The 26,026-nt window shown below is 38.6% G+C and overlaps 2 protein-coding genes across 6 annotated transcripts in view; one reads left to right on the top strand and one right to left on the bottom strand.

Annotated features, from left to right (window-relative positions):
* UCHL5 (ubiquitin C-terminal hydrolase L5) lies at positions 1-22,214 on the bottom strand. 3 transcript variants are annotated; one of them, XM_011360857.2, is made up of 11 exons: positions 22,022-22,214; positions 14,029-14,092; positions 12,542-12,647; positions 9,366-9,491; positions 9,222-9,283; positions 9,014-9,144; positions 7,401-7,464; positions 6,526-6,628; positions 5,586-5,696; positions 2,979-3,077; positions 1-672 (listed from the first exon to the last, which is right to left on the bottom strand). In XM_011360857.2, the coding sequence occupies exons 1-11, from the start codon at positions 22,095-22,097 to the stop codon at positions 628-630; spliced, it is 987 nt and encodes a 328-aa protein (XP_011359159.1). In that variant the 5' UTR covers positions 22,098-22,214; the 3' UTR covers positions 1-627. The 3 variants fall into 3 exon arrangements, with proteins under 3 accessions (XP_011359159.1, XP_011359160.1, XP_011359158.1); XM_011360858.2 differs by lacking the exon at positions 22,022-22,214 and adding an exon at positions 20,326-20,543 and having other exon boundaries at positions 5,586-5,693; XM_011360856.1 differs by lacking the exon at positions 22,022-22,214 and adding an exon at positions 20,326-20,526.
* TROVE2 (TROVE domain family member 2) overlaps positions 20,748-26,026 on the top strand; it is a 26,061-nt gene continuing 20,782 nt past the window's right edge. Inside the window, exon 1 of one of the 3 annotated variants that reach the window (XM_011360861.2) lies at positions 20,748-20,918. The gene's annotated coding sequence lies outside the window, so the exon portion shown is untranslated. Of the gene's footprint in view, positions 20,919-22,476; positions 22,615-23,379; positions 23,399-26,026 lie in introns of those variants that run through there. The other 2 variants (XM_011360860.2, XM_023531025.1) reach the window with 2 other exon arrangements.

Here is a 26,026-nt window from a genome sequence, read left to right as displayed (position 1 = left end):
GAAAGTTTGCGAAAATAAAATTGAGATGTTTATTACTTTTTCGACTGGCAGCAATGAAAATCACTAGAAACTGTACTTTTGTCCTTTTCAAATGATCTGCAGTAAAATCATATTTTTTTCAAGTAATTGGTAAAAGAGATAAAATTCAGTTTTTAAATCCTCAAAATATTTAGATATCAAAGACAGAAATACTGATTTTTTTTCCATTAATGAGAACAAGAGATCCAGTTTAATCAAGATCTGACATTTATAAATTTTAAACATTTAACTGAGCTAAAAGATCGAAAGATTAATTATAACAATTATAGAGAATATCATTTGTGCATTTTCTAGGTTCATTACGGTAGTTGTATACCCAGAGAACCAACCGAAGTTCTCAGATCCATTGTCGAATAATGGAATTTGGGAAAGCACTCTTCATATCGCTTTTATTTAAGATGCACTACATGCACATGATGCAGGTAGGGAAAAAGTTTATGAATCCATGCATTAAAGACAAGACAGACTGGTACTACTGCCAAACGTGCACTGAGTCACTTAGGGTGTTGCTCAAAGTTCTTTATACTTAATGTTTCCATGAAAATAGGTGCAGAAGCAGAAATGTGAACACATCCCAAAGCAGCTTCTTTATTTGGTTTCCTGTGCTTTCTTTGCATTCTGTTTTTCTTTTGCCTAGAAATGAAAGATAGTATGCTATAAAATCTTAAAAGTTTATTTTAGATCATATTAAAATAAAATGTAAGAGGGCATTTGTAAGCTAAAAGGTTTGAAATGCATTGTTTATAAGATTTCTAGAGGATTATCCTTAATACTATGAGACTTGAAACAGACTACTCCTGGACAATTATATAGTCACACTTTGCCAACTGTAAGGAAAAATGATGTATGGTTTGTAGTTCTTATCTGAAGTTGAAATGTGTTATTACAATTGTAATTATTTTAAAATATGTAATTATTCATTCCAAAGTCATACTCATTCATATTTTAAAACAGTATATTTACATATGTGCCCAGTTCTCATTCAAATTGAGTTAAAAAAAAATTCTCCATTAGTTTCTGCATATTTAAGTAAATGAGTTTGACATAATAGTTTAATGAGTTTAACATAATATCACAGTACCATAATTTTTTTCCCCCAACTACATCATGAGTTGCTTAAGAGAAAAGATGTGTCTTATTCGTGTGTATAGCCATAGACTCTAACAGAGTGCCTGGAATAAAGCTGCAGCTAGGTAAATGATGAATAATAAAATGTTTCAAAAATTTTAATTAATCAATCAGAACTTCCTTCATAATCTAGGCAGATTACGATTATTGCATATATATGAGAAATAAAGGTATCTCACTATTGTATATGCAATATTAATAATCAAGGAACACTTTGGAGAAATAGGCAATTTGGAGAAATGGAAAGTAACCACCCCGTCGATAAAACAAACGCAACACAGGAACAGACTGGGTTTGTGTCCCACTAACACGAGGCAGTCATATACTGCCACCCTGTGTCCAAGACAATGGAAACTAAGGATTTATAGTTCTAATACAAAAGCTGAAAAGCTGTTCTCTGTGCTTTGTTTTTAACAATCTGGGGATGCACTGTTATTACAATCAAATAAGAATTGCCCTTTTCCTAATTTGCACAAAAAAATTTACTCACAGCAATTTTAAAGCAAAATATATACATTTAAAATTTCTCTGATGAATTTGTCTGGTCCCTAATAGCATTTATGTATACATAAAATCTGATATATCATATGATTTGGCACAATAGTCTACATTACAATTTTAATATTTTAGTGTAGAAATATTTCCTAGTGTTTTATACAAAGAACACAATAGCTAGGTATTGTTAACTGAGCATGTCTGAGGATCACAGGACCCTGTTAATCTAAAACTTTAAAAATAAGTTTCCTATCATGAACTTTTGTAATTGTAATACCCTGAGATACATGAATAGAAAAACCTACACAGAAAAGATGTATCAGTATTGTGCAATAATTTTTGTATATTTAATACTAAAAGTTGCAGCACATGTTTCAAGACCTGGGTAATAAGGTATATATACACAAAATCTTAACTCACATCTCATATTATTTAGAATTTATGATAATATAAAACAGCTGGGTTGAATTGTATCTTCATAAATTTTAATAAGAAAAGTGTACCTACCATGTACTCTGGTCTTTAAGTTAATGGTCCAAAATTTTATTTGCCTAGTAGTACCCTCTCAGTGTTTCTCAAAATGTGGTAAGAGACCAGCCGCATTAGAATCATGTGTGTGTGGGGTGGGGGTGGTGCTTATTAAAGATTCCTCTCCCTATATCAGAATATTTGGGGAAGGGCTAGGTAACATATTTTAAAGAGTATTTAGTGATGGTCACTTTCAGAAAACACTGATTTACAGTATAAATATAAAAACAATCTAACTGCATTTTATTGATTCAACAAATATTTTACTTAAGTGCTTCATATTAGAGGAAAAATATCTTAGACTTTTTCACTAACCTATGCTAATACCCCCTCAGTGGAAAGAATACTAGCTTAGGAATAAAAACACCTATTTCTTACTCTTGGCTACATTTTTTCCCCCTTCAATGTCCATTTAGTGCTAAATTCTATGATAATTCAAAATTTTGTTAAATAAGAAAAAAAATATTTCAATTAACATTAAAATTTGTTTTTAAAGAAAAGAAAAAGTTTTAAATTTTATTCTAGTATAGCACAACCTGAGTTCTGACACTAAGGATTCTTGAAGGCTAAAGCAATGGGACAATCCCTTATTTTTATTTTACAATATCAGGTTGAACTCATGCTCATCTAAAATATAAAACCATAGGTAAAGAGTATTTAGTGATGGTCACTTTCAGAAATAAAATTTAAAAAGTTTCAATAAATTTTACTTCTAATCAAGCCAAAAAAAAAAAAAAAGTTTGTCTGACGGCAATCTGAATCTAACGAATCACAACTAAAATCCTTACCTTTTCTACTAGTGGTATTAACTGCTGATGCTCTGCCAAAGTCTTTAATAATTCCATAATGAAGGGCAGGTAATTATGCTTCCTTCTGATATTTTCAATCTGAAAACAAAACAAATATAAAACCGCACAAACTTTACATTTTCCACTAAGTTTCTGACATTTTAATTTTGCATCCAACTCAAAATAGAAATGGGAGAAAACCATCCATTCTCAAAGAAAAAATACTTGAAATAATGATATTCCGTTCCCACTGAGAATAAAGACTAATACAATAAAAAAAAAAAAACATGTAGAGAGTTTCTTGGGTGTCATCTTCTACTCTTGGCTTAACAAATAACAGGCTTTTAAAAGTCTAACATTATTCATAAAAACTTAAATTACTTATGAAAGCAAATTTAAGAAGGCCCACATGATTGATTAGTATCCTTGCTACTTACTATGCAATTATCAGGCCAAGCCTAATGAGACCAGCTTTATTTTGTAATCAAGACTAATCTTTCTTTGAATTATTTTTGATCCAAAGGGGGTAGGCTGTAGGGGAAAACAATCTTTGTTTAAATGGAAAACCACGCATTGTCTAGAGCCCGCCCCCCCCAAGTTACATGATTCTAGCCTTTCACTGCCACTGAGTTATTAGCTACTACTTGGCAGAGGTTCAATTTACTTCCCTTCTCCCACGGATAAAAAGTTTCCATCTTTTGTAAATTCATTTCAACATTCTTTTACTTCATATAAATTTGAGCTTCTTTGATTTCTCATTTGAACTAGCTGTGATATCTTCTAGAGTCCCTCAATTAATAATAAATTAAATAAAATCTTAACGGATGTTCGTTTTATATTAATATGAGAATCATTTTACATTTTTAAAGCAAAGCATTCTCAAACAATGTACCAGGTAAAGATTCTGAAAACCTAGTTTGTGTTTAATTTTAGACAAATATTAAAACTTAGTTAATTATGTAACAACCCTGCATAATACAGAAATGATGGATAGTTATATTTTTATAGCACATAAAGTAGCAGATAAACATTCAGACTTTCATCCCTTACATTCCTGTATCCAAGAACTTGGCCCCCCTTTTTCCTGCCTGGAATACTCTGGATCAAGCCCTTAACACTTCCATCTAAAGAAATCCTGCTAATTCAAAGTCTGTTTATTTTATTTCGCAGTCATTTGCTGACTGTTAAGTATAGTGCAAAGCATTGTGTGGACACTGTAGTGAGCAATAAAAAGAAAAAAGGACACTCCTTGCCTTCAAATGAGCTTCAAATAAATAACAATGCTTTTTCTACTGTGACATGCATGACAAATGACTTAAATACTATTTCCAAAGTCATTCAAAATTCAAACTTCCTTTCACTCTTTGCTCTCTGAATAAAGCTTTTCAGACAGACTGCAAGTGAAGGAGAAAGACATTATTAAAGATAGTCTTGCTTTATATATTTGGCTCTAAATTATTTGACATAATTAAATCAAAAAAATTTTAAACCTAAAAACTTGGAAAGCAAAGTAAAACAAACTCACTTGTGTACCAAGTAATAGAACCACACCATGAAAAAATTTTTTCAAGTGAATTTAAAAACATAGTAATTTGGTTGTTCATCTAAAATGGGATAAATCCTAAGAAAAAAATTAAGAAAAAACTTTTCGGTGGTTACTAACACTACTGGTATTGTTATTCTGAACTTTTATACATGGCCTGTGTGTGTGTGTGTATACACAAATACATATATACATGCATTCTATGTGTAACATATAACATTCTACATGTATGTGTGTATATATACACACATTCTATATATAACATGTGTGCATGTACCCACACACATATACATACATATACGAGCATTCTACACATAATGTAAAGCATATAAATATTTACTTATATATATAAATGCTATATATATGAAGCATAAAGCAAATAAGTAGTTATGTTATTGTTGTTAGGAACTAATATTTTCAGCTTAAGAGAAAAGATACAAATGCTTAATTTCAAGTAGAAAGCCCTTTAAGCCTAAGTTTGAGTATTAATATGAATTCATGTTGTATTTTCTATTAAAAAATGAAACAAAAATAGAAATGTATTTCTTAGCCCTGAAAAGGCCTAGAAATACTGACTGATAAGTGTCACTCAGCACTCTGAGCCCTCAGACAGTGGTTCCTAAATATTACTGCCCCCAAAGTACCTGGACTTCTTAAAAAAATGGCTGATTCTGAGTCTGAAGCAGGAACTGTACAAGATGGGTTTGAAATATCTTGACATCTAGAAAGCAAGGAAGCTACCAGAGGTGAAGAGTCATGTCAAGGACTCAGGAGACAAGCTTGAAGTGGCTCCTTATGGCCAAAGGTTGGACAATTTGAGCATCAATAACTGCAGTGAACTGAAGCACCAAATATGTTAAAAATCTGTTCATAATAATACTTTTAAAAAACGTAAAAAAAAGAAACCTCAGAGATTACATTTGTAGGGTTCCACAGAATCAACTCATTATTCTGAAAACTAGTAAATGATGGCAGAAAAAAAAAAATCAAGCATTCAATATATCTTCATGTCAAAATATACCACTCTACATTAAAACATTAAAGGAACAAATAAAAAAAAATACCTTATATCTTTTTAATTTCTGTACTTCTTCTTCAATAAGCATCTGATTTTTGGCAACCTCTGACTGAATAGCACTTAACATATTACCCTGATCTGTATCCATGGGTTCCTCCTTAGGAGAAAGAAAAAAAACAAAAAAATACACCCTAATAATTGAGGCTTAAGTTCACGATATTTTTAAATGATAAACATAGTACAATTTTTTTCAAATTTTACTGTTAATACGGTGACAGAATACCAGCCTAATTGTAATATTAAAGGATAAAAATCCCTGAGAAGTGCCTTCCATATTTCTGTTCTACAATAACACGTTTATTTGAAAACAATCTATAATTTAATATACTGTTTTGCTATAAACTTTGTTCAGCTACAAATTTGCTTTCACATACTCTTAAGAAAACGTGATCAAAGAAACATAAATAAGGTCTTTTTGTCTATTACTAAGTCTCTTCTCCAATCATGTTTACTACAGAAAGGTAATCGGTAGTAAAGACTAGTAAAAGTATATGTGAATTGAAATGTACTCAATAAATTCTGTAAGAAACATATTCTAACTTGCTTAATTACATAACAAAATTACAGTAGGTAGTTAACACTTATTTAGCATTTACTATCTGCCATTCTTTAAAGTTGTTTACATATGTTATCTCACTTAGGCCTCACAACAACACTATAAGGTAAACATTATCCTCATTTCACATGAAGAAACTGAGGCACAAAAAAACCCCACTCAAATCCATACACCCACTAAGTGGCAATGCCAGAAGCTGAGTCTGGGTAACCTGACTCCAGAGTGTACTCTCTTAACTACCACTCAGGACACCAGATTAAATACATTTTACAAAAAAAAAAAAAAAAAAAGAAGAAGAAGGAAAAAAAGAGTACTTTCCCTGAGAGAATAACGAAGCTAGAACTTTGGACATAAAAACATTGCCACAAACCTCGGCAAGCTGCCTCTGCAACTCTGCTATTTTCTGTTCATATACCATCTTTCTGTCAGACACAATGGCCATTAAGTTAAATCGAATTTCACCTTCACTGTACCTAAAAAAGAAGTAGAAGTTTATAATATGATAAAGAATTATAACACCATTACAATTAAGGTAACCTATTGTGATGACCCTATAATTCTCTGGGAGGTCTAAGTAAATAGAGAGATACACTGTGGTTCATGGATGGGAAGACTCAATGTAGTAAAGATGCCAGTTCTCCTCAAATTAATATAAATATCGACATAATTCCAATCAAAATCCCAACAAGAATGTGTACAGATATAGACAAGATTATACTAAAACTTATATGGGAGGGCAGAAGAACGATAAGCTAAAACAATTTTTTTTAGACCTGAGTTATCTTATTATTGTCTTTAGATCAATATCTTGTGAGAGTGTTCATCAGATACTGTATACCACGTAATAGCTAAAACAATTTTGAAGGAAAGGAATAAAGTTGTATGCATCGATCCACCTAATTTCAAGACTTACAGCTATAGTAATCAAAACTAGTACTGACACAGAGTAGACAAACAGATCGATGGAGACCTCTGTTTTCTTTTTATAACTGAATGTGAATATATAATTATCTCAAAAAGCTTAATAAAAAAATAGATGCTCAAAAAGAACTCTACAAAGTAACTCTACAAAACATCTAAATTCTGTAGAATTTAGAGAATTTCAAAAATAGGTTTCCTGAACACAATAATACAGTCAAAGGTAGATGTTCAATAAGCATTGCTAAAATAAAAATGAAATAAAAGTTTAAAGATGTATAAAAACCAGAACCTGATGACAACGAGATTAGCTGAGCATTTATTTACTTTTGTATCCTCTTTTCTATGACTGGCCTCACAGCGCTGATCCAATCATCTTGAGTGCATGCACCTAGAAATGTAAAAGCATTTAAATAAAATCAACATTAACATTATTTCAAAAGTTTGGTCAAAAATCTCTCTTTTCATAAATATTTTAGGAAATTCAGCATGGTAAAAATCCTTTCAGCATAGCTATGTTCAGCCTCAATTCTTATTTTCTTAGTAATAATAAGGGGAAAGAGCATTATCACTAACTCATATTGCCATATTATTTCATCATTTAATAAGTATTGAACAAATGAAGGTAATGAATTAGGGAGTTATATCATTAAAACTCATAACTCTGTGAAATAAGGATAACTATCTTCATTTTACAGATGATGAAACCGACAGCTAAGAAAAACCAGCCCCCATGTTAGTGGCAAAATAAGGATTTAATCTTATCTGTCTCCCTCCCCACCACCATAACTATAAAATAAAAAATTAAAATCCACACATAATGCAAAACCAATTTTACCCAGTTGTTTTATTCTTCTTTTTCACAAGTTCAACCATAGCCACAAGCTGTTTAGTAAAACTGGCTGTTCCCTTTCATCTTTTACTTCTTTTATATTTGATGGTTCTAATAAATGAATGGCTGACCGGATAGAAGCCAACAGAGAAAATACAGAGATCAGATCAACCACCAATCTAGGGAAAATCAACTTCTACAGAATTGAAAGAACATTCTATTCATTTTCTATAACAGACACAGAAAAATATCTTTAAATAGTGAGATAATATGTAAATCAGCATTAGATAAACCACTGATTCTATGCATGGGCAAGGTCAAAAAGTACGAACAAAATGAAACTATGTTAACTTTTTTTAATCTAAAAGGATAAAGTTTTATGACTAGCAGATCACATTAGATGCAACATAAAAGGTTTAGCTGGACTTATAAATGGACTTAAAAAAGAGAGAGAAAAAGAAAATTTAATGAGGTAAAAAATAAGGAGTTAAAATTCTTCTGTGGGCCTATTATTTCAGGACTATGTCAAAACCACAAATTGTACCCTCTCCCTCAATAACCATTAATTATTTTGCTTAAGGTTAGATACAGGGTGGGATCAAGATAAATCTATCCTTTGGCACAAAGGAAAGCACAGTAGTGCACTACTCAAAAAGAAACTTTGAAGAAATATATTTTTATAGATTGTTAAACACTGAATTTAAGTGATTTGAACGAACAAATTGCAAATGAAAATATTTTAGTGTAACATGATAGGAAATGCTTACTATTCCTTATCAGTAGGTTAAAAATGAGAAGAATAACAAGTTCAATAAATGAAGTAGTTTTTAAGTTAACTGGAAAATAAAAAATAACTTAATTCATGGGTTAAAAATGTTTTTCTCTTACAAAAAAATTAAAGGTTCCATTTGAACTACTGTAGTCAACACGTCCTTCCTACTTGCTAATTTCATAAAGTGCTGAAGAGCTTAAGGCCTTCATGGTATTATACCACCTTGTTGTCACCTTCCCTTCAAAATTTAAGCAGCACTGTGGTTAAGACAGAGGTGCACGCCCAGTATTTCTTTCCTTCTCTCAAGTGAAATACCAGGAATGGGAAATGGATTACCTAAATCAATTGGTCCTTCTCTCAATCCATCCAATTCATACAATCTTCCATTAACAGGAACATAACTGACAAAGTGAAAAGCATCTTCTTCTTTTGCTGTCGTCTTTGCATCAAATTCAAACATTTGCTGTCTACAGTGAAGAAAAATTAGTGAGAGACAAATAAACAAGCAAAGAAAGAAACAAAGTTTATGAAACAGTCTCTTTACCTGGCGAAGCTGTTGTGTACTTGTCGGATCACATCTGAATTGCTCAGTGCCAAACCTTTCATCTGCAATAATGTTTAAAAGTAGCCCATTAAAATAAGAACTATCACAAATAGGGCACTTTAGGAAGAATAAGACTGTACTCACAGCTGCATCAAAACTTTGTGAAAATTCTTTAAACTCTGATAAAGTCTCTCCTAAATGGACATCTTGATGGGTACAGTTCAGTAACACACTTACTATGGCTTGAGTAGCACAAGCGTTATTAATTACCTATAAAATATAAAAGCAAAGATATCATCGATTTGTTTAAAAAAAAAAGCTTTTAACTGATAACAATAACCCCCAAAACAAAGTGAATAGTTCTCTGATTTCATTTCATGCAGTTTAGCATAAACATAATAAACAAGTTTAATTTCCATTCTAATCTAGTTTCAGGAATTTACTGCAATTCTGGAGCTGAAGATTCTAGGAAACCAAATAAGTTAAATGAACTTATAACATCAGTAAAACCAACCCAGTTAGGGTAACAAGACCAGTCGTCCCTGACATGAAGCATAGCCCTCCCTCCCCTCCTATTCTCTTCCCCGAAAGCATTTCTACTGATTCGAACTCAACCCATATTTCAGCGCCCAGCGCAAGCTCCAACTCACCTATGTGGCTTTTGGAGAAATTATTCAACAACTTATATTAGTTTCTACCTTCATTTGAATTCCTAAAAACGGTATAAATTGTCCACATTTATTTTTCAACTCCATCACATACAATCTTTACAGTGTTGTCATCTAACCTGACTATTTAATAGATTATGTGGACCATACATTATTGTGAGAGGAGAAAACATTGAGACTGCACGTACTACATGCCAGGTACTTTTTTAGGCACTTCACATATACTGATTATTTTAATCCTCTCAACGACCTATGAAGGAGTGATATTATTATGCTCATTTTACACTTTTGGGAGCTGAGGCACTAAAAGGTTAAGTAACTTACCCATAGGGCACAAAGCTAAGTCAGTGGCAGAAAGTCTGGTCCTAGAATTCATTTATGATTTTATGATTTGGTAAATTATCTATTTACATCCTGCCTGATTTCAGAAGACAAAATTTTCAATTATCTTCCCTTTTTAATTCCTATACTCTACTTTCACGCTGCCAGAGACTAGTGACTGTCCACCGGTTCTTATCTTTTAACTACGATCTGCTGGGAAAACTCCTTGATGAGACTACTTTCTCCATTAGGGAGTACCATCTTACTGCCAATTGTCAAGCAATATAATGCCACCACCACACTTCCATAATTCTTCTCTAACAGTATTTTGTACTAAAACTATCTTATAATTGACAAATTAGAAAAAAGTAACAGATCTAGAATCCAATTAACATTGTTGCTGATTTTGTTTAATATGTATTTTGATCAGAATCAGTTCTTTAGTAAATTTGGATGAAAAATGTAATGTTTATAAAGGAGATGTCAAAAAGGTGGTTAACTAAAACTTTCTAAGGCTTGATGCTCCCTTACCTGTGGCCAAAATTATCTAGCGTGAAACTATCTGGGGACGGGTTGACAGAAGTTAGAAGATGACAAAATTTATACTCATTCACACATTCTTGCAAAATCATGGCACATTAAGGCCATAATATGTACCCAATGCTAGGCCAGATGCTGAGACTATGGCAGAGAATACTCTCAAACATTCCTATGATCTAAGGACTTCAAATCTATAATCCATTATCTTTACAAATTTCTTAAAAAGAATTAGGAAAAAAAAAAACCTCCTTTCAAACTCATCAAACTGTATACATTAAATATGTGCAGTTTTTTGTATGTCAATTACATTTCAGTTGTTAGATACACCTAACTGCCTCGTCCTAATATACTTACCCCCAGATCTCATGCACCGCCTGCATTGCCCTGTTGTTCGCTATGCTCCACTTACACTGGCTTCTTTTAGTACGTTTTACTAGTCTCATTCTTTTTGGCCACAAAGCTGTAATTAATCTAGGATGATCCTCAAGCTCTTTCCCTCAGTTAATACCTACTTAACCTCTAGATTTCAGCTGAATTGTCACTCGCAGAAGCTTTCTCAGATCTCCCTAAAGAGGCCAAGTCCCATTTTTATGTGTGCAGTAAAGAATTTAATCTTGCACAAAAAGGGATCTGGCCTTTGTCCTTGCCTCCTGGAAGGTGATCTCTCAGCTCTCGAAAAGCCTGGCCTCACAGAGTGTCTTTGTTTACCTGGGGCTTCAGGCCACACGGCCAGTCTACAGTGTGACTTAGGGCGGGGTTTTGGGTCAGCAGTATCAGCTCTTCCTCAAGGGTAGCTGGAGACTGAAGTCAGCCACGTGGGTGCCAACCAGGTATGTGTGATGAAGGCCACTAAAAACTCTGGATACCAAGAATTGGTTGAGATTTCCTGGATGGCAATACTCTCTACATGTTGTCACACATTATTGCCAGGAAAGTTAGCGCCATTTGTGACCCTATTGGGAGAAGACAAGTAGGCCCTGCGCATGGAGCCTTCCTGGACTGTCTCATGAGTCTCTGGCCTGGGCTGAAATTAATATGTATATTTTTTCACTGTAATAAACCAGAGCTCTAACTATGACAGCTTTGGTGAAATCTGAGTTTTTCTAGCAAATTACAGAACCTGAGCGTGGTGTTTGGGGCCCCTAAACTCTGCAGTTGGCATTCGAAGTATAGACAGTCTCAGAAACTTTTCAAACTTTGTAGTATGGTTCTCACTTCGCTCCATGTGGCCCTCATCGCCACTGTGCTTCTACATTTTACTGATTAATACCACCCTTTTCCACTAAACTTTACGCAACCTTGAGGACAGGGATCATGACTGTTTATCATTCCCCAAGCATCTAGCACAGTATCTGTCACAATCATTCTTTGCTGATAGACTGAACAGGAGAAGTCAGACAAACCTAGCACCACTGCAGCGTGATCGTAAACAAGTACATCAGACGTTAGCTTTCTCACCAGTAAAATGGTAACTAGACAATGATGTTTTGCAGACGAGCATTACCAAACTGTCCTTCCTGGAACTTATACACAAATTGTAATTACCAGAAAACAATTTCTTTTCTCAACATTTTATTAATCAATGATCCATAGACAGGCATATCTCTAATTAGGGCGTATGATTAGCGTAAGACAGCCAGTATTATTACTTCAAAATTGATGCAATTTTAAGAATGTAAAGGAGTCCTAAGCAAAAAAGTTTGAGGACTGCTACACTAGAGACACAGGTGGAAGAGAGTCCAGTTTACAAAAAAGATTGCTCTCGAGACTTCAGAATACCAACGACCATACCTGCTTGGCAAAAAATATCGTGTCAAGTCTGGAGTCCTGAACCACAGAGCCTGCTGGTTCTTCTCCTGGCTGCCACTTGAAAAGAAAAATTAACCCATGAACTGGCCTACAAAATAAAATACAAATTAGTGATAACAAACCTTGCTTCTTTTATAACACACTATCAATATATTAAATTTTAGTCAGCTTCTTAACAAATACAATGCAAATGAAGAAAGTTCAAAAGAATTTTAAAGATTTTTACTGCTGTCTAGTCACTGGAATGTTGCCTAAGACAAGGCTAATAAAACTTAAAATTGAATCGGTTAAAATAGAATTATAAAGTTTACTCTTCAGTCTGTGGAGTATTCATTTCTACCTCATATCAGCTCACTTAGAAGAAGAAAATAAGAATATAGTGAAACTAGAAGAAGCTGTTAACTCTAACATATGAATAAAGTTCCCTTAAGGTGTTTACAGGTAAATGGTTGAAAGTGTACGTATTATGAATTACAGGGAGCCATCTTCACATAATTACTGGGTCTGTGAACAATCATCAAACTATGATATGAATGGATGCTGCCACCTCGTTCAGAAAGAAGTCATCCACTTTCCTAAAGGAACACCGTTGCCCACGAAACATAAAATCACCGCTCGAGGTAGGACTCCCTCCAGTATCTTTCACAACCGCCTTCCATGCAACAGAAACCTTTCCTATCCTTTAAAGGCAGTTCAAATGATGCAATTTCAATTAACCTCCCCTGACCACTCAGCCAGACCTGATCTCTTATTCTATTTAAAGTAATCGCTGTGTTTGAGGGGAAGGGAAAGGTGGGGGGAGTAAACTATCCCCTTCTCACTATTAAAAACAGTAGCCATAGCCCAAGAGTCCCCATTTTGCCTGCTAAAAGCCTGCTCCTGCCCTCATCCCAAGCACTCTCCCACCAGTGAAAACCTCTCTAGTCCTCCACCTACGACGCAGGGTCAGTGCTTGGGGGCATGGAGGCTGGGTGAGGAGAGGCTCAGAGAGGTCATTCTACACAGAAGGATGGGGAAGAGGAAGGTTATTCCTGGCATCTACATTTGGAATCTGAACTATAACCTCCCCAAAACCAATCTGATTAGATATAGACAAGTTCTAAATTACTATTAATATACAGTATCTATTAAGTATCGTTTTGTAGACTGACCTCTTATTCATGTCATTTCTGTTAAAATGTGTTCCATGTTCTAATCCTATTGATCAATAAGTGAATGTTGTAAAAAAACAACCAATCATTATGTTGTTGATATGGAATTACAAGGACTATTCTTAATCTCTTGCAAATTAGTTTTCTGTAAGTCTAGGTTCTTAGTTATAAAATGAGAATAATACGTATCTCGCCAGGACTGAAAAAAAGATTTGAAGGATATAGTGTATTTAGTCTAGGATAATCCAAGTAAAATAAACAGAGAAAAGTTTGCTTAAGCATAGACATTATTTTTACCACAACTAAAATTATACTTACTTTAATTTTTCAAAATTCTCAGGCTCTAAACTCCATATTTCTTCTACTTGGGCTCCTCGGCAACCTAAAATAAGAAATCACATCTTCAGAAAACAAAATATATAACTCGTTTGTTTTCCTTCTCCATTTAACTAAAAGAAATGCACTTTTGGGGACAATAAGACATGACAGATTAAAATGGTAAAGCTGATAAAGTTCACAGCCAAATCCTATTACTTCCTTTACTACTTTCTAATTATTTACAATGGGAGCATATTGCTTTTATAATTTAAAAAAGTTTCAAGAGTTTACTTTCACTGAAATGTCACCCCATAACTGCTCCTTCTCAGTTTCTCTCAATCTCTGGCTCTTTTTTAATCCACTCTTTTCATTCTACTGCTAAGCTTCCCCAGCTCTGCTCTCAGCCCATTTTTTTCCTTACTGCGCACTTGTTTTTTTAATGGTAATAACTACTTCTTAACCGTGACTTTTATATCATATATTTAGTCCTGACCCTTTTCCTAAATTTCTATTTTATTTTATTTTCAACTACCTCAGAGTCCCCAAAATATGTTCTTACTCTAAGACAGTGGTTCTCATCCAGGGTGATTTTTGCCCCCTCCCCCCCCCGGGAACCTTTTTACAATATCTGGAGACATTTTTCTGTCACTATTGTCATCCTGGGGGGCAGTGACATCTACAGAGTAGAGGCCAGAGATGCTAATTCAAGGGACGCCCTGACAACAGATATATCTGGCCTAAAATGTAAACATTGCCAAGGCTGAGAAATGCTGCTCTAGCCACACATGTCATAGTAATGGTGTACTGTTTAACCCACTTCCCATTTAGAAAAAAAAAGTGCAGCTGTCTGCCAGTGTTAATTTAACTTTACATAAACACACTCTTTGAAGGTAATGCAAATCTGACAGGTTTTCAACGTGAAAATAAAATATAAAAACCGTTCTTAGTTATTTCTAAACAGAACTTGTCTCTAATCCTAATGTAACAGAAATGCATACATAAATTGGATTCATCAAATGAAACTTTAGCTAACAATTGTTTGAGAATGGTGTTAACATCACACATAGGAATGCTACGTTTTCTAAAATTTGACATTTTCAGCAACCCAGAATGACTATATTTTGTAAATGGAAATACCACTACAAAAACAGAATGCTATATATAAAAATGATGTTATTTGTTTCCAAAGACTATCAATAAATTAGAGTGATACGAAAATAATAAAAAAAAAAGCTAGATATTGTGTGGCAAACTTTAGGGGTAAGGTTAGGACTATAATCCGCAAGTTATCTTGGGGGGTAAATGCTGTAGCCACAAGTGCTGCGAGTATTCTCGGGGCAAATGGGAAATGGGTTAAGAGCTTGGCCTTCAAACTGCCGGGGTTTGAATGCTGGCTCCTCCACTTACTGGCTGTATGACTATTTAAACTCTCTGATCCCCATACTTAGAGAGTTGTTTCAAGGAATAGCTGAGATAATTTATCATGCACAAAATACATTTAATGTAGTGCCTGGCACACTCTAAGGATTTCTCTAATCCCTAAGGCAAGTATTATATTGAAGAGGGTTAGGGGAGTTAAAAGGCTTGCCTAAATTCACTACAGGTGGCATATACCAAAAATATAATTAAAACTCATGTCTGACTCTAAAGTCTGGGCACTAATACTCCAGATTATTTTCAAGTGAAACTAGAGAAGTCTACAGACCACTTGCAAAACCCAATGGTTAAAAAAAAAAAAAAAAGTTGGGTCAACCAACTATGTGACTCTGGGCATTCATTCCATTCCATGACTCAATTGGCTCTGCTCATCAAATACCTATTAAGTGCCCACCTACTCTGCATTAAATATATATGCACAAGGAGAGTTACTGCACTGTTTGTAATAGAAGAACTAGAAACATCCTGACATTTTGCTAGATATTCGCATATAACAAGTTGGGAAAAAAAAAACCTTATGAACCTATATTTATGAGTGTTGAAAAGGGACACTAATGCGATTATTAACACTGGTTACTGCTAGTGGAAATCAACTGTAAAAAGACCAAACATTAAAACATCGTACATATTATATCAAAACAACAAAAATCCACTGAATAAAAGTGCCCCAAAATCTTTTGCACAAGCAGAATTTCAAGGGGTTACACTGTTTATATAACCTTATGTTAAATACATACACATCTCTTTATTGAAGGAAAACATACTCAACTGTTAGCATCCATCCCGACATACACTCAGTGTCTAATAATCAATCCCCTTGTGTACATTCAAGTTCAAACAATGCATGATATAATTGAAAGGGAAATAAGCAAGGATCGAAGAGAACTGGGTTCTAATTCCAGCACTGTCTTCAAGTTCTTAACCTTCATGTTAAGGAAACACCAGGTTGGTCCCAAAAGTCATTCATATTTGCCTCAACTCATGGGCCAGAGCTGTTTCAGGTGAATTCTGCCAGCTTTCCCCCTAGTGGAACCAAGTGGATTCTGCAGTCACCAACACACCCTGCATACCTGGGTTAAGGCCTTAAACCAAAAGGAAAAGTCAGGACAAAAATTTGAGAAAGCCACCTGGCTTTTTAAAATCACCATGAGATGAATTAAACTGACTTGGTACCAGCCCTGTTGATCAGATCAGATCAGATTCCTTCAGATCGACTGAAGGAATATTTAGTGTAGAAAGGATGCATTTTGTTGAGAGTCGATTCTCAATGGGTTTCTCCTCTTTCTGCTGGTCTTCTAAGAGGAATTCCCAGATTTGTTCTGAACTATCTTTTCAAGGATATAATACAGTAAACAAGATGCTCTGGGGCGGACGTTTCTGCTGTCCATAATACCTCCCTAGAGCCAAAGGCTGAGCAGGTTGGCTAGTCTCTTTATAAAACTGGGAGCTCCCTACGCTCAGAGTTCCTCAGCTATGACACTGGCTCGTACGTGCAGCATCCAACTGTGTCCCATCTCTACTCCCCTGACTTGGAGGACAGGAGAACCAATGCAAACGGAACTCTCCTGCTGCCTGGTGTACCATGACCAAGGCACATCATCACTAAAGAAGAAGTTGTCTGCCAGTACCTATGAAACAGTGGCAGGCTAACTTGTTAGCCAGCAAGCAGGGTAAAATTTAACACTTCCTAATCCTTAACAGATGTTGGATTTTGTCCAATGCTTTTCATATCTATTGATATAATTATATGGTTTTTGTTTGGTTTGTTAATATGATGAATTACATTGAATCTCGAATGTTAAACTAACCCTAAGTTCCGGGGATAAACCCCATTCAGTCATGATATACTGTTCATTTAATATACCATTGAATTTGATTTGCTAAAATTGTTTAGAATTTTTGCATCTATGTGGATGATGAATATAGGTCTGCAGTTTCCTTTTCTTGTAATGTTTTTATCTGGTTTGGGTGTTAGGATAATGCTGGCCCTCAAAGAATAAATTGGGAAGTATTCCTTTCTCAAAATTTTTTTGGTAAAGTCTGTGTAGAATTGGCATTACTTACTCCTTAAACATTTAATAGAATTTACCAGTGAAGCCATTTTAGCTAGTGTTCTCTGTGAAAAGATTTCAAATTGCAATTAAATTTAATAAATATAAGGCTATACTGGTTATTTCTTCTTGAGTAAGCTTTGGTAATTTGTGTCTTTAAAGGAATTTGTACATTCCCTCTAAGCTGTCAAGTTTATTGGCACATGTTTAGATGTTTAGAGTATTCCCTTATTATCCTTTCAATATCTGTAGAAACTGCAGTGACATCATGTTATTCTGCTATTGCTCATTTGTGGCTCGGTTTTTTTCTGATCACTCTTGCTTGAGGTTTATCCGTTTTATTGACCTCTGAGAAACGAGTTTTTGGTTTCATTGATTTTCTCTACTATTTTTCTCTTTTCTGTTTCATTAATTTCAACTGTGACCTTTCTTACTTCATCTTCTTATTTTAGATTTAATTTGCTATTCTTTTTCCAGTTTCTTGAAGTGAAAGCTGGGAACATTGATTTGTTGTAGGAAAAGTAAATCCGGTCCCTGTTACTACATCTTGGCTGGAAATAGAAATTTATAGTTTCTATTTTTTTAATTGGTAGACTTTAATAGTTTTTTTTTTTTTTGGTGCGTTTATGAATTATGTATGCACCATATCAATTAAAAGTAGAGTTCTGCTCCATCAACTTCTTAATTTAATAAGAACTTTGTTTTTACCATAACATTACAGTCTACCGAAATTAGTATTTGTATATTCACCAAATCTACAAATTTCCCCTCCAATGAAGAAATATTAAAATAAATTTACAATAGCATTCATAATCCAGAAAGATGTTTTACTTTTGAAAAAATGAACTTCTAAATGCTTTTTAAATCAATCAATTGGATGAGAAAAATAAAATGGAAATGATTGGAATAAACTTACTTTCTCTATGAAGCTACCATTATGGAACTTATCGCAGAGTTCTTATGCTAATGAAACCAATCCATTGATAGCTATTGCTTCACTTCTCATTTGTGCAAGTGTAAAAGGTTCATTTACATATCACTCTCTTATGCATGAATTTAAAATCATTTTTAATTCCAAGTTTTCCACACAATATGAGATTGAAGCAATAGCTGTTAATGGAGTGGCTTAATTTAAAATAAACTTGACTAGCACAGTATTTTTTAAAGTTCACTTTAACATGTCATAATAGTTAAGGTTTTAAAGGTAAATGCTATGGCTAAATTCAATGTATGACCAAAACTGAACTCATTTCCTTGTCCATCAAGCCTGTTCTCTAGTACTTCACTAGCCACTGAAGGCTAAAAACGTGGAGTCATTTTCATCTTTTCCCTACATCCAGCCAGCAGTCCTGTGGATTTAAATACAGCAAAATTACTGAATCTACCTCCTTCTCACTAACCTACTACTTTAAGTCAAGCCAATCATCTCAGACTCTGACCATCTTAAGAGACGTCTCGCTTTTCTCACTTCATTGCAGTCCCCTGCACACTACATATAGTAAACCTTTTTTAATTATAAAAATGTAATTTCAGCTTTCAAATATCTTTGACAGTTAAGGGACTACAGAGCATTCCAAACTATACTGCATAGCATACAATCTGGCCTCGGTTTACCATTCAGCTTCAGATTCAAATACTCCTTCAGTCTATTGTTACATTATACTTTAATCACTTTGCTAGCTGATCCTGAAGCCATATACTTTAACATGACTACTGTTTATGTTTTTCCTTCTGCCTGTGTTCTTCCACGACCTGTGTTCCCAGAAAATTTTGTACATACTTTAACAGAGCAATCACTACACCATAGTATAGTCTGTCAGTTCTTTAGAACAGCAGTTATGGTTTATTCACATTAAAAATTCCCAAACCCTACCAGTATGCCTGAGATATATAGTAGGTGAACAAAACACGCTTGATAAGTGAGATTCCAAATATTCTGTACAAGAGACAGTAAGTATATCCTGTTTAAGTTTTTTCCCTAGTACGAGTTTTAACATAATAGCTAGAATTAATAATATTTGAGAAAATATAACAGGTAAAAACGTACTGCTCCCAAAAGAGTCTGGGAACAACAGGGACAGGAAAAAAGGTAAAAAATTAATGTGTTAATTCGGATGGAAAACAATATAGCAGAAAAATTATGAAGGAAGCATGTGGCCTCTAATCTACACCAGTAGCTTAAAAAACACACTTCACCGGAAACCAAAACTGAGCAGCGAGCAGAACTGGCGAAGTGGCCCGTCGGTCCCACGCAGTCAGCGTGGTGGACGTCTGCAGAGCTGTTCACACACACTCAAGGTGTTCTGCTTTGAATAACTAGAATCTCGGGTTCCTAGGCGGCTGGGGCCTCGGACACTTCACCCTCGAGAAGGCACACCCTAGCTTTTCCTACAGGACTGATGGCCTGAGACATGCACCCGGGCACACCTGCCCGGGATGGGGAGCGCTCCGCAGAGAAGCGGCGGTAGAAAGGAAAAGATTGGCGCTTAACGGACGGGGGCGAGGGTGGAGACAGGGACCCAAGTCATTTAAACAAATAATTGAGTGCCGAATCCTGAGAATGCGGCAGTGCACAGACACACACGACCCCTGCCCTCGTGGTACGGCTCTCAAAATCACAGCGGAAACGCTAGAGCCCGGAGCTGGGAAGGGGGCGGGAGCCCGCATTTGCCCCTCCCCGAGTTCCTCCAGGTCTCTGGAGTCGCCTGCCTTCCGACGCGGGGCGGCGGTGGCCGCACGGAACCCCCTCCATGCCCAGGTTGGGCCTCCTCCGTGACCCCTGGCCCTGGACAGTCCCCTTGGCTCTCACCGAATCCTTTAATGAGCTCGGTGAAGACCCCGGGGTCGCTTTCCATGAGGCACCACTCCCCGGCATTGCCCGTCATGGCCCCGGCCACACACCGCCCCTCTCCACCTCCGACTCCGGCCGCCCCTGGTACCCGCTGCCGCCGGCCACTGATCTCAGCAAACCCGCCGCGGAGCTCGTCAACCCCACGTCACCCCGCCTACTTCCCGCCAGCCTCCGGGCGCCGCGCCCCCCGCCCCCCCGCCCCCGCAGCGCGACAGAGCGCGGGAGGACGCTCTAGCCACCCAGGAGCCAGCGAAACTCTTCCCAGGCCGTGCAGGACCCGTAGCCGATTCGGAAGGGGCGGGCCTTGAGGGGACGGGGCGGGGCTTCAGGGCGCTGGAGGGGGAAACATCCGGGACTCTCTCCAGTCCAGAGCGAGGCGGGGCCAGGCGAGAGGGGCGGGGCTCATTCCCGGGACTCGAACCTGGAGGCCTGACCCGCTGCGTTGAAGTCGGAGCCGTCGCCGCCCGTCGGGCCGCTGCCGCTTGTCCTCCGGCGCTGCGCAGGGCTTCTCCCGGTGGCGCTGCGGGTCGGAGGTCGGCCGCCGAGCACAGGTGAGGAAGCTGCGGGAGGCAGGCTGGGGCCCTTTGTGCGGACGGAGCGGCCCGGGGACTCGCAGGGTCTGACCGGCATCCCCGCGGCCCAGGCCGAGCAGAGACTTCGCCAAGCCGCCGTGCTCCCCAACCCGCGCCCAGGCCGGCGAGCGGACCAGCATCGCCGCGGAGACAGCTCCGCGCGGCCTGGCCCTTCGCGGACCCCGGGCCGCGCCTGTCGCGCGCGCATGGCTCTCTCAGGCCGGCGCCTGGAGGTCCCGCCTCACTCCCGGTGTTCCTCCTCCCGCGGCCTCTGCGCCGAGAGGCGTTGCCCAGGATCCGGGGTGCGGGAGGAAGGGTCTTTGTGGGAAGACGAGGCGAACTTATCCCGGACCAGAGGGAAGAACGGAGAGGAGAAAGGCCCGTCCTGTAGTCCATGGAGAAGCAGAAAAATTATGAAGGAAGCATGTGGCCTCTAATCTACACCAGTAGCTTAAAAAACACACTTCACCGGAAACCAAAACTGAGCAGCGAGCAGAACTGGCGAAGTGGCCCGTCGGTCCCACGCAGTCAGCGTAGTGGACGTCTGCAGAGCTGTTCACACACACTCAAGGTGTTCTGCTTTGAATAACTAGAATCTCGGGTTCCTAGGCGGCTGGGGCCTCGGACACTTCACCCTCGAGAAGGCACACCCTAGCTTTTCCTACAGGACTGATGGCCTGAGACATGCACCCGGGCACACCTGCCCGGGATGGGGAGCGCTCCGCAGAGAAGCGGCGGTAGAAAGGAAAAGATTGGCGCTTAACGGACGGGGGCGAGGGTGGAGACAGGGACCCAAGTCATTTAAACAAATAATTGAGTGCCGAATCCTGAGAATGCGGCAGTGCACAGACACACACGACCCCTGCCCTCGTGGTACGGCTCTCAAAATCACAGCGGAAACGCTAGAGCCCGGAGCTGGGAAGGGGGCGGGAGCCCGCATTTGCCCCTCCCCGAGTTCCTCCAGGTCTCTGGAGTCGCCTGCCTTCCGACGCGGGGCGGCGGTGGCCGCACGGAACCCCCTCCATGCCCAGGTTGGGCCTCCTCCGTGACCCCTGGCCCTGGACAGTCCCCTTGGCTCTCACCGAATCCTTTAATGAGCTCGGTGAAGACCCCGGGGTCGCTTTCCATGAGGCACCACTCCCCGGCATTGCCCGTCATGGCCCCGGCCACACACCGCCCCTCTCCACCTCCGACTCCGGCCGCCCCTGGTACCCGCTGCCGCCGGCCACTGATCTCAGCAAACCCGCCGCGGAGCTCGTCAACCCCACGTCACCCCGCCTACTTCCCGCCAGCCTCCGGGCGCCGCGCCCCCCGCCCCCCCGCCCCCGCAGCGCGACAGAGCGCGGGAGGACGCTCTAGCCACCCAGGAGCCAGCGAAACTCTTCCCAGGCCGTGCAGGACCCGTAGCCGATTCGGAAGGGGCGGGCCTTGAGGGGACGGGGCGGGGCTTCAGGGCGCTGGAGGGGGAAACATCCGGGACTCTCTCCAGTCCAGAGCGAGGCGGGGCCAGGCGAGAGGGGCGGGGCTCATTCCCGGGACTCGAACCTGGAGGCCTGACCCGCTGCGTTGAAGTCGGAGCCGTCGCCGCCCGTCGGGCCGCTGCCGCTTGTCCTCCGGCGCTGCGCAGGGCTTCTCCCGGTGGCGCTGCGGGTCGGAGGTCGGCCGCCGAGCACAGGTGAGGAAGCTGCGGGAGGCAGGCTGGGGCCCTTTGTGCGGACGGAGCGGCCCGGGGACTCGCAGGGTCTGACCGGCATCCCCGCGGCCCAGGCCGAGCAGAGACTTCGCCAAGCCGCCGTGCTCCCCAACCCGCGCCCAGGCCGGCGAGCGGACCAGCATCGCCGCGGAGACAGCTCCGCGCGGCCTGGCCCTTCGCGGACCCCGGGCCGCGCCTGTCGCGCGCGCATGGCTCTCTCAGGCCGGCGCCTGGAGGTCCCGCCTCACTCCCGGTGTTCCTCCTCCCGCGGCCTCTGCGCCGAGAGGCGTTGCCCAGGATCCGGGGTGCGGGAGGAAGGGTCTTTGTGGGAAGACGAGGCGAACTTATCCCGGACCAGAGGGAAGAACGGAGAGGAGAAAGGCCCGTCCTGTAGTCCATGGAGATGGTAGGAGTAAGGAGTAAAAGGATGCCTCGGAGGAAAACGAGGTTTTAAAAACGTAGTGTGTTCATCTGAAAAGAGTTGTAGTGGTTCTAAGACAAAAAGACGAGTTAAACCAAAAATGGCTTTTTCCACAAAGTCACCCTCATTCAGCAGGCTCTTGCAGAATACTCGTGATAAGATTAAAGTCTTTAAGAGTATATTTATGCATCCTTCTTTTGAGTTCCAAAAAGGACCCTTGGCTTCAGGGGAAAAAGAAATTTGGTGGATAAAACTCTGATCCATTACTTCTCAAACAGGTGACCTGTGTCTTGAGTTATAGATAGCTTTGTGCTGCGGACTGTGCGAAGCCACAGAATACACACAGTAAGTTTTACTCAGAGAAACAACAACAGCAGCTTTTATATTAAAACAAGCACGGCTATGTTATGGAATGAAAGTCAAAACTTGTATTAACTCTGATTAAAAAAAAGAATGGAAACTTTCTTGAGGTTTTTCCCTAGGAGAGTCTACCCTCAAGCTGAGGGGCTTTTGTTCACTATCTGCCCTGTTGAGTATCCTTAACTGGAAGTTTGTGGGGCACAGGGGTCTAGCCTTACCTAGTCGTCAGAGCCCAAAGCCGTTGGTGGTCATTTGTGGTATTTTTTAATCTGATACTGCTGTGAACTTGAAAGTTTTTTCTGTGCTAAATAAAAACATGAAAACTAACGTTTAATACCCAACTTAACAAAATGCCTATTGTAGAAAGACAAAACTAAAAATTTAGCTCTTGACACAACCTGGAAGTAATCAGGGGGGTTAAAATTTCTTTAATAATGTTAGCATTTAATCCTAAGAGTACATATTAAAATACAGATTTCTGGGTCTTTGAGAAAAGACGATTTGACAATACTAGGCCCATACTACATGGCAACCAGTTGATTGAAGATGCATGCCTTCAGGATAGCGCGCTATCATTTTGCCACACTTCCTCACCACTTTATTCCATCATACTTGACTTGATCCTTTCGTGACTGTTACCAGTCTGGATGAAACAGTTATTTGAATTTGTGGCCCCAGTTTTTACAGTATTGTTTCTTGTAAATTGTCTTGAATACCTTCATGGATGTAAGTAAGCTTTTAACTTCATTTAAAAATGAATAAGCTGCAAACTTGTTAGACCTCTTGGGTGAAAGATAGCATTTTCAAATAACAAATGACCAAGAGACTTTGGAAAGATATTCAGCTGTGTACATTCAAGAAAAATGTAGGAATCCTTGGAAATAATGCATTATTTGTACTGTTAAAAGATACTCTAAATATTCTAGTTCTAATGAATGTGAAGCAGAAAGAAGAGCTATTCCATATTGTGTATTACTAACATTCACTGATTTTGCATTCAAAATTAAGGAAGAATTGGGCAGTGTATAAAATATCCACAACCAATTTCAAATTGTGGCCATGCTTTTAATTGTATTGAGATCTATTTAATTTCTTCTCAAAGTTTTAATTTATAGAAGTTTAATACAACTTTGGCGGTATTAAATTCTTTGAAGTGGTGTGCTTTAAGAACACTGGATAAAGCAAGCCAACCTAAAGAATTAACTGTCTTTATTTGTTAATCTGGATTTACAACACTTGATTATTCAGGAGTGGATTAAGAGATGACCAGGTTCTGACCTCACTGCACAACTGCCTTCTAAACCTCTGACAGTGGAGTTTAAGCTTTATTGAGGAGATGATAGCACTTGGAGAGAGACAAAATTAAGGTCCTGTATATATATGTCTATGTGTATCTCAAATTGCTTTCTACAGACAAATATAAAAAAAATCGAAGGTTGAATGTCACGTAAATGCTTATTTATTTAAATAACTTCCCAAATATATTTCACCTAACCAGTTTTTAAGTTTTCATTTTTAATAACAGTTTTTGAGATAGTATTCACATCACGAAATTCACTATTTTATTGTATCTAATCCATGGGTTTTTAGTATAGTCACAGAGTTGTGTAACCATCACCTATCTAATTTGAGAACATTTTCATCACCCCAAAAAGAAACCCGTTACCACTTTGGAGAACAGTCTGGCAGTTCTTCAAAAGGATAAATACAGTTAAGATACGACTCATCATTTTACATTCTCACTAGCAATATATGAAGTTCTAATTTCTCCAGATTCTCATAAACACATTATTATTTTGAGTATGGCCATCCTAATGGATGAGAAGTGGTATCTCATTGCAGTTTTGATTTGCGTTCCTCTGATGACTAATGATATTTATTCAGCATCTTTTGTGTTTATTGACCGTTTGTGTATATTCTTGAAGAAATGCCTTTTCATATTCTTTGCCTATTTCTTAATTTGGTTAAGTATCATTCCATTATTGAGTTATGAGTTCTTTATATATTCTAGGTATAAGTTTCTTATCATATGTCTGATTTGTAAATATTTTCTCCTATTGCATGTGATGTCTTTTTCTTGGTGATATCTATATACAAGTTTTAAATTTTGATGAAGTCCACGTTATGTTTTGTCACTTGTACCTTTTGTGTCTTGTGTTTTGAAACCAATTTTCATACATCAACTCAGTGTCCTACAATTCAGTTCAACTGAGTTCCAGAGTTAGCATCAAATCCCACAAGTTAAAGGGCAGGATCCCCAACAAGACTGTCCTTACCTTAGACAACAGCATCCAGTAGGGTCCCCAGTCTTCTCACACTTCTGCCTGGCCAACTCAAATTCAGGGCTTCTCACAACCCTTCATTATCAAAAATTCACTAGAATGGTTCACATAACTCACTAAAAACGTTATCTTTAGAGTTTTATTATAAAGGATACAATTCAAACAACCAAGTGGCAGTCTGGAGGCAAGTGAGGAATTCCCTGTCATTGATCCTGACATATCACCCTCCCCACATGTCAGTCTGTTCACCAACTCAGAAGCTCCACTGAACTTTGATGTCCAGAGTTTGCAGGTGGGGTTTCAATCCCAGGCAAGACTGAAGGAGTCATTG

Source organism: Pteropus vampyrus, unplaced genomic scaffold (genome assembly GCF_000151845.1).
Source record: "Pteropus vampyrus isolate Shadow unplaced genomic scaffold, Pvam_2.0 Scaffold60, whole genome shotgun sequence".
Lineage (NCBI taxonomy): Eukaryota > Metazoa > Chordata > Mammalia > Chiroptera > Pteropodidae > Pteropus > Pteropus vampyrus.
The sequence above is the reverse complement of the archived record's forward strand: the minus strand, read 5'-3'. Positions and strand labels throughout refer to the sequence as shown.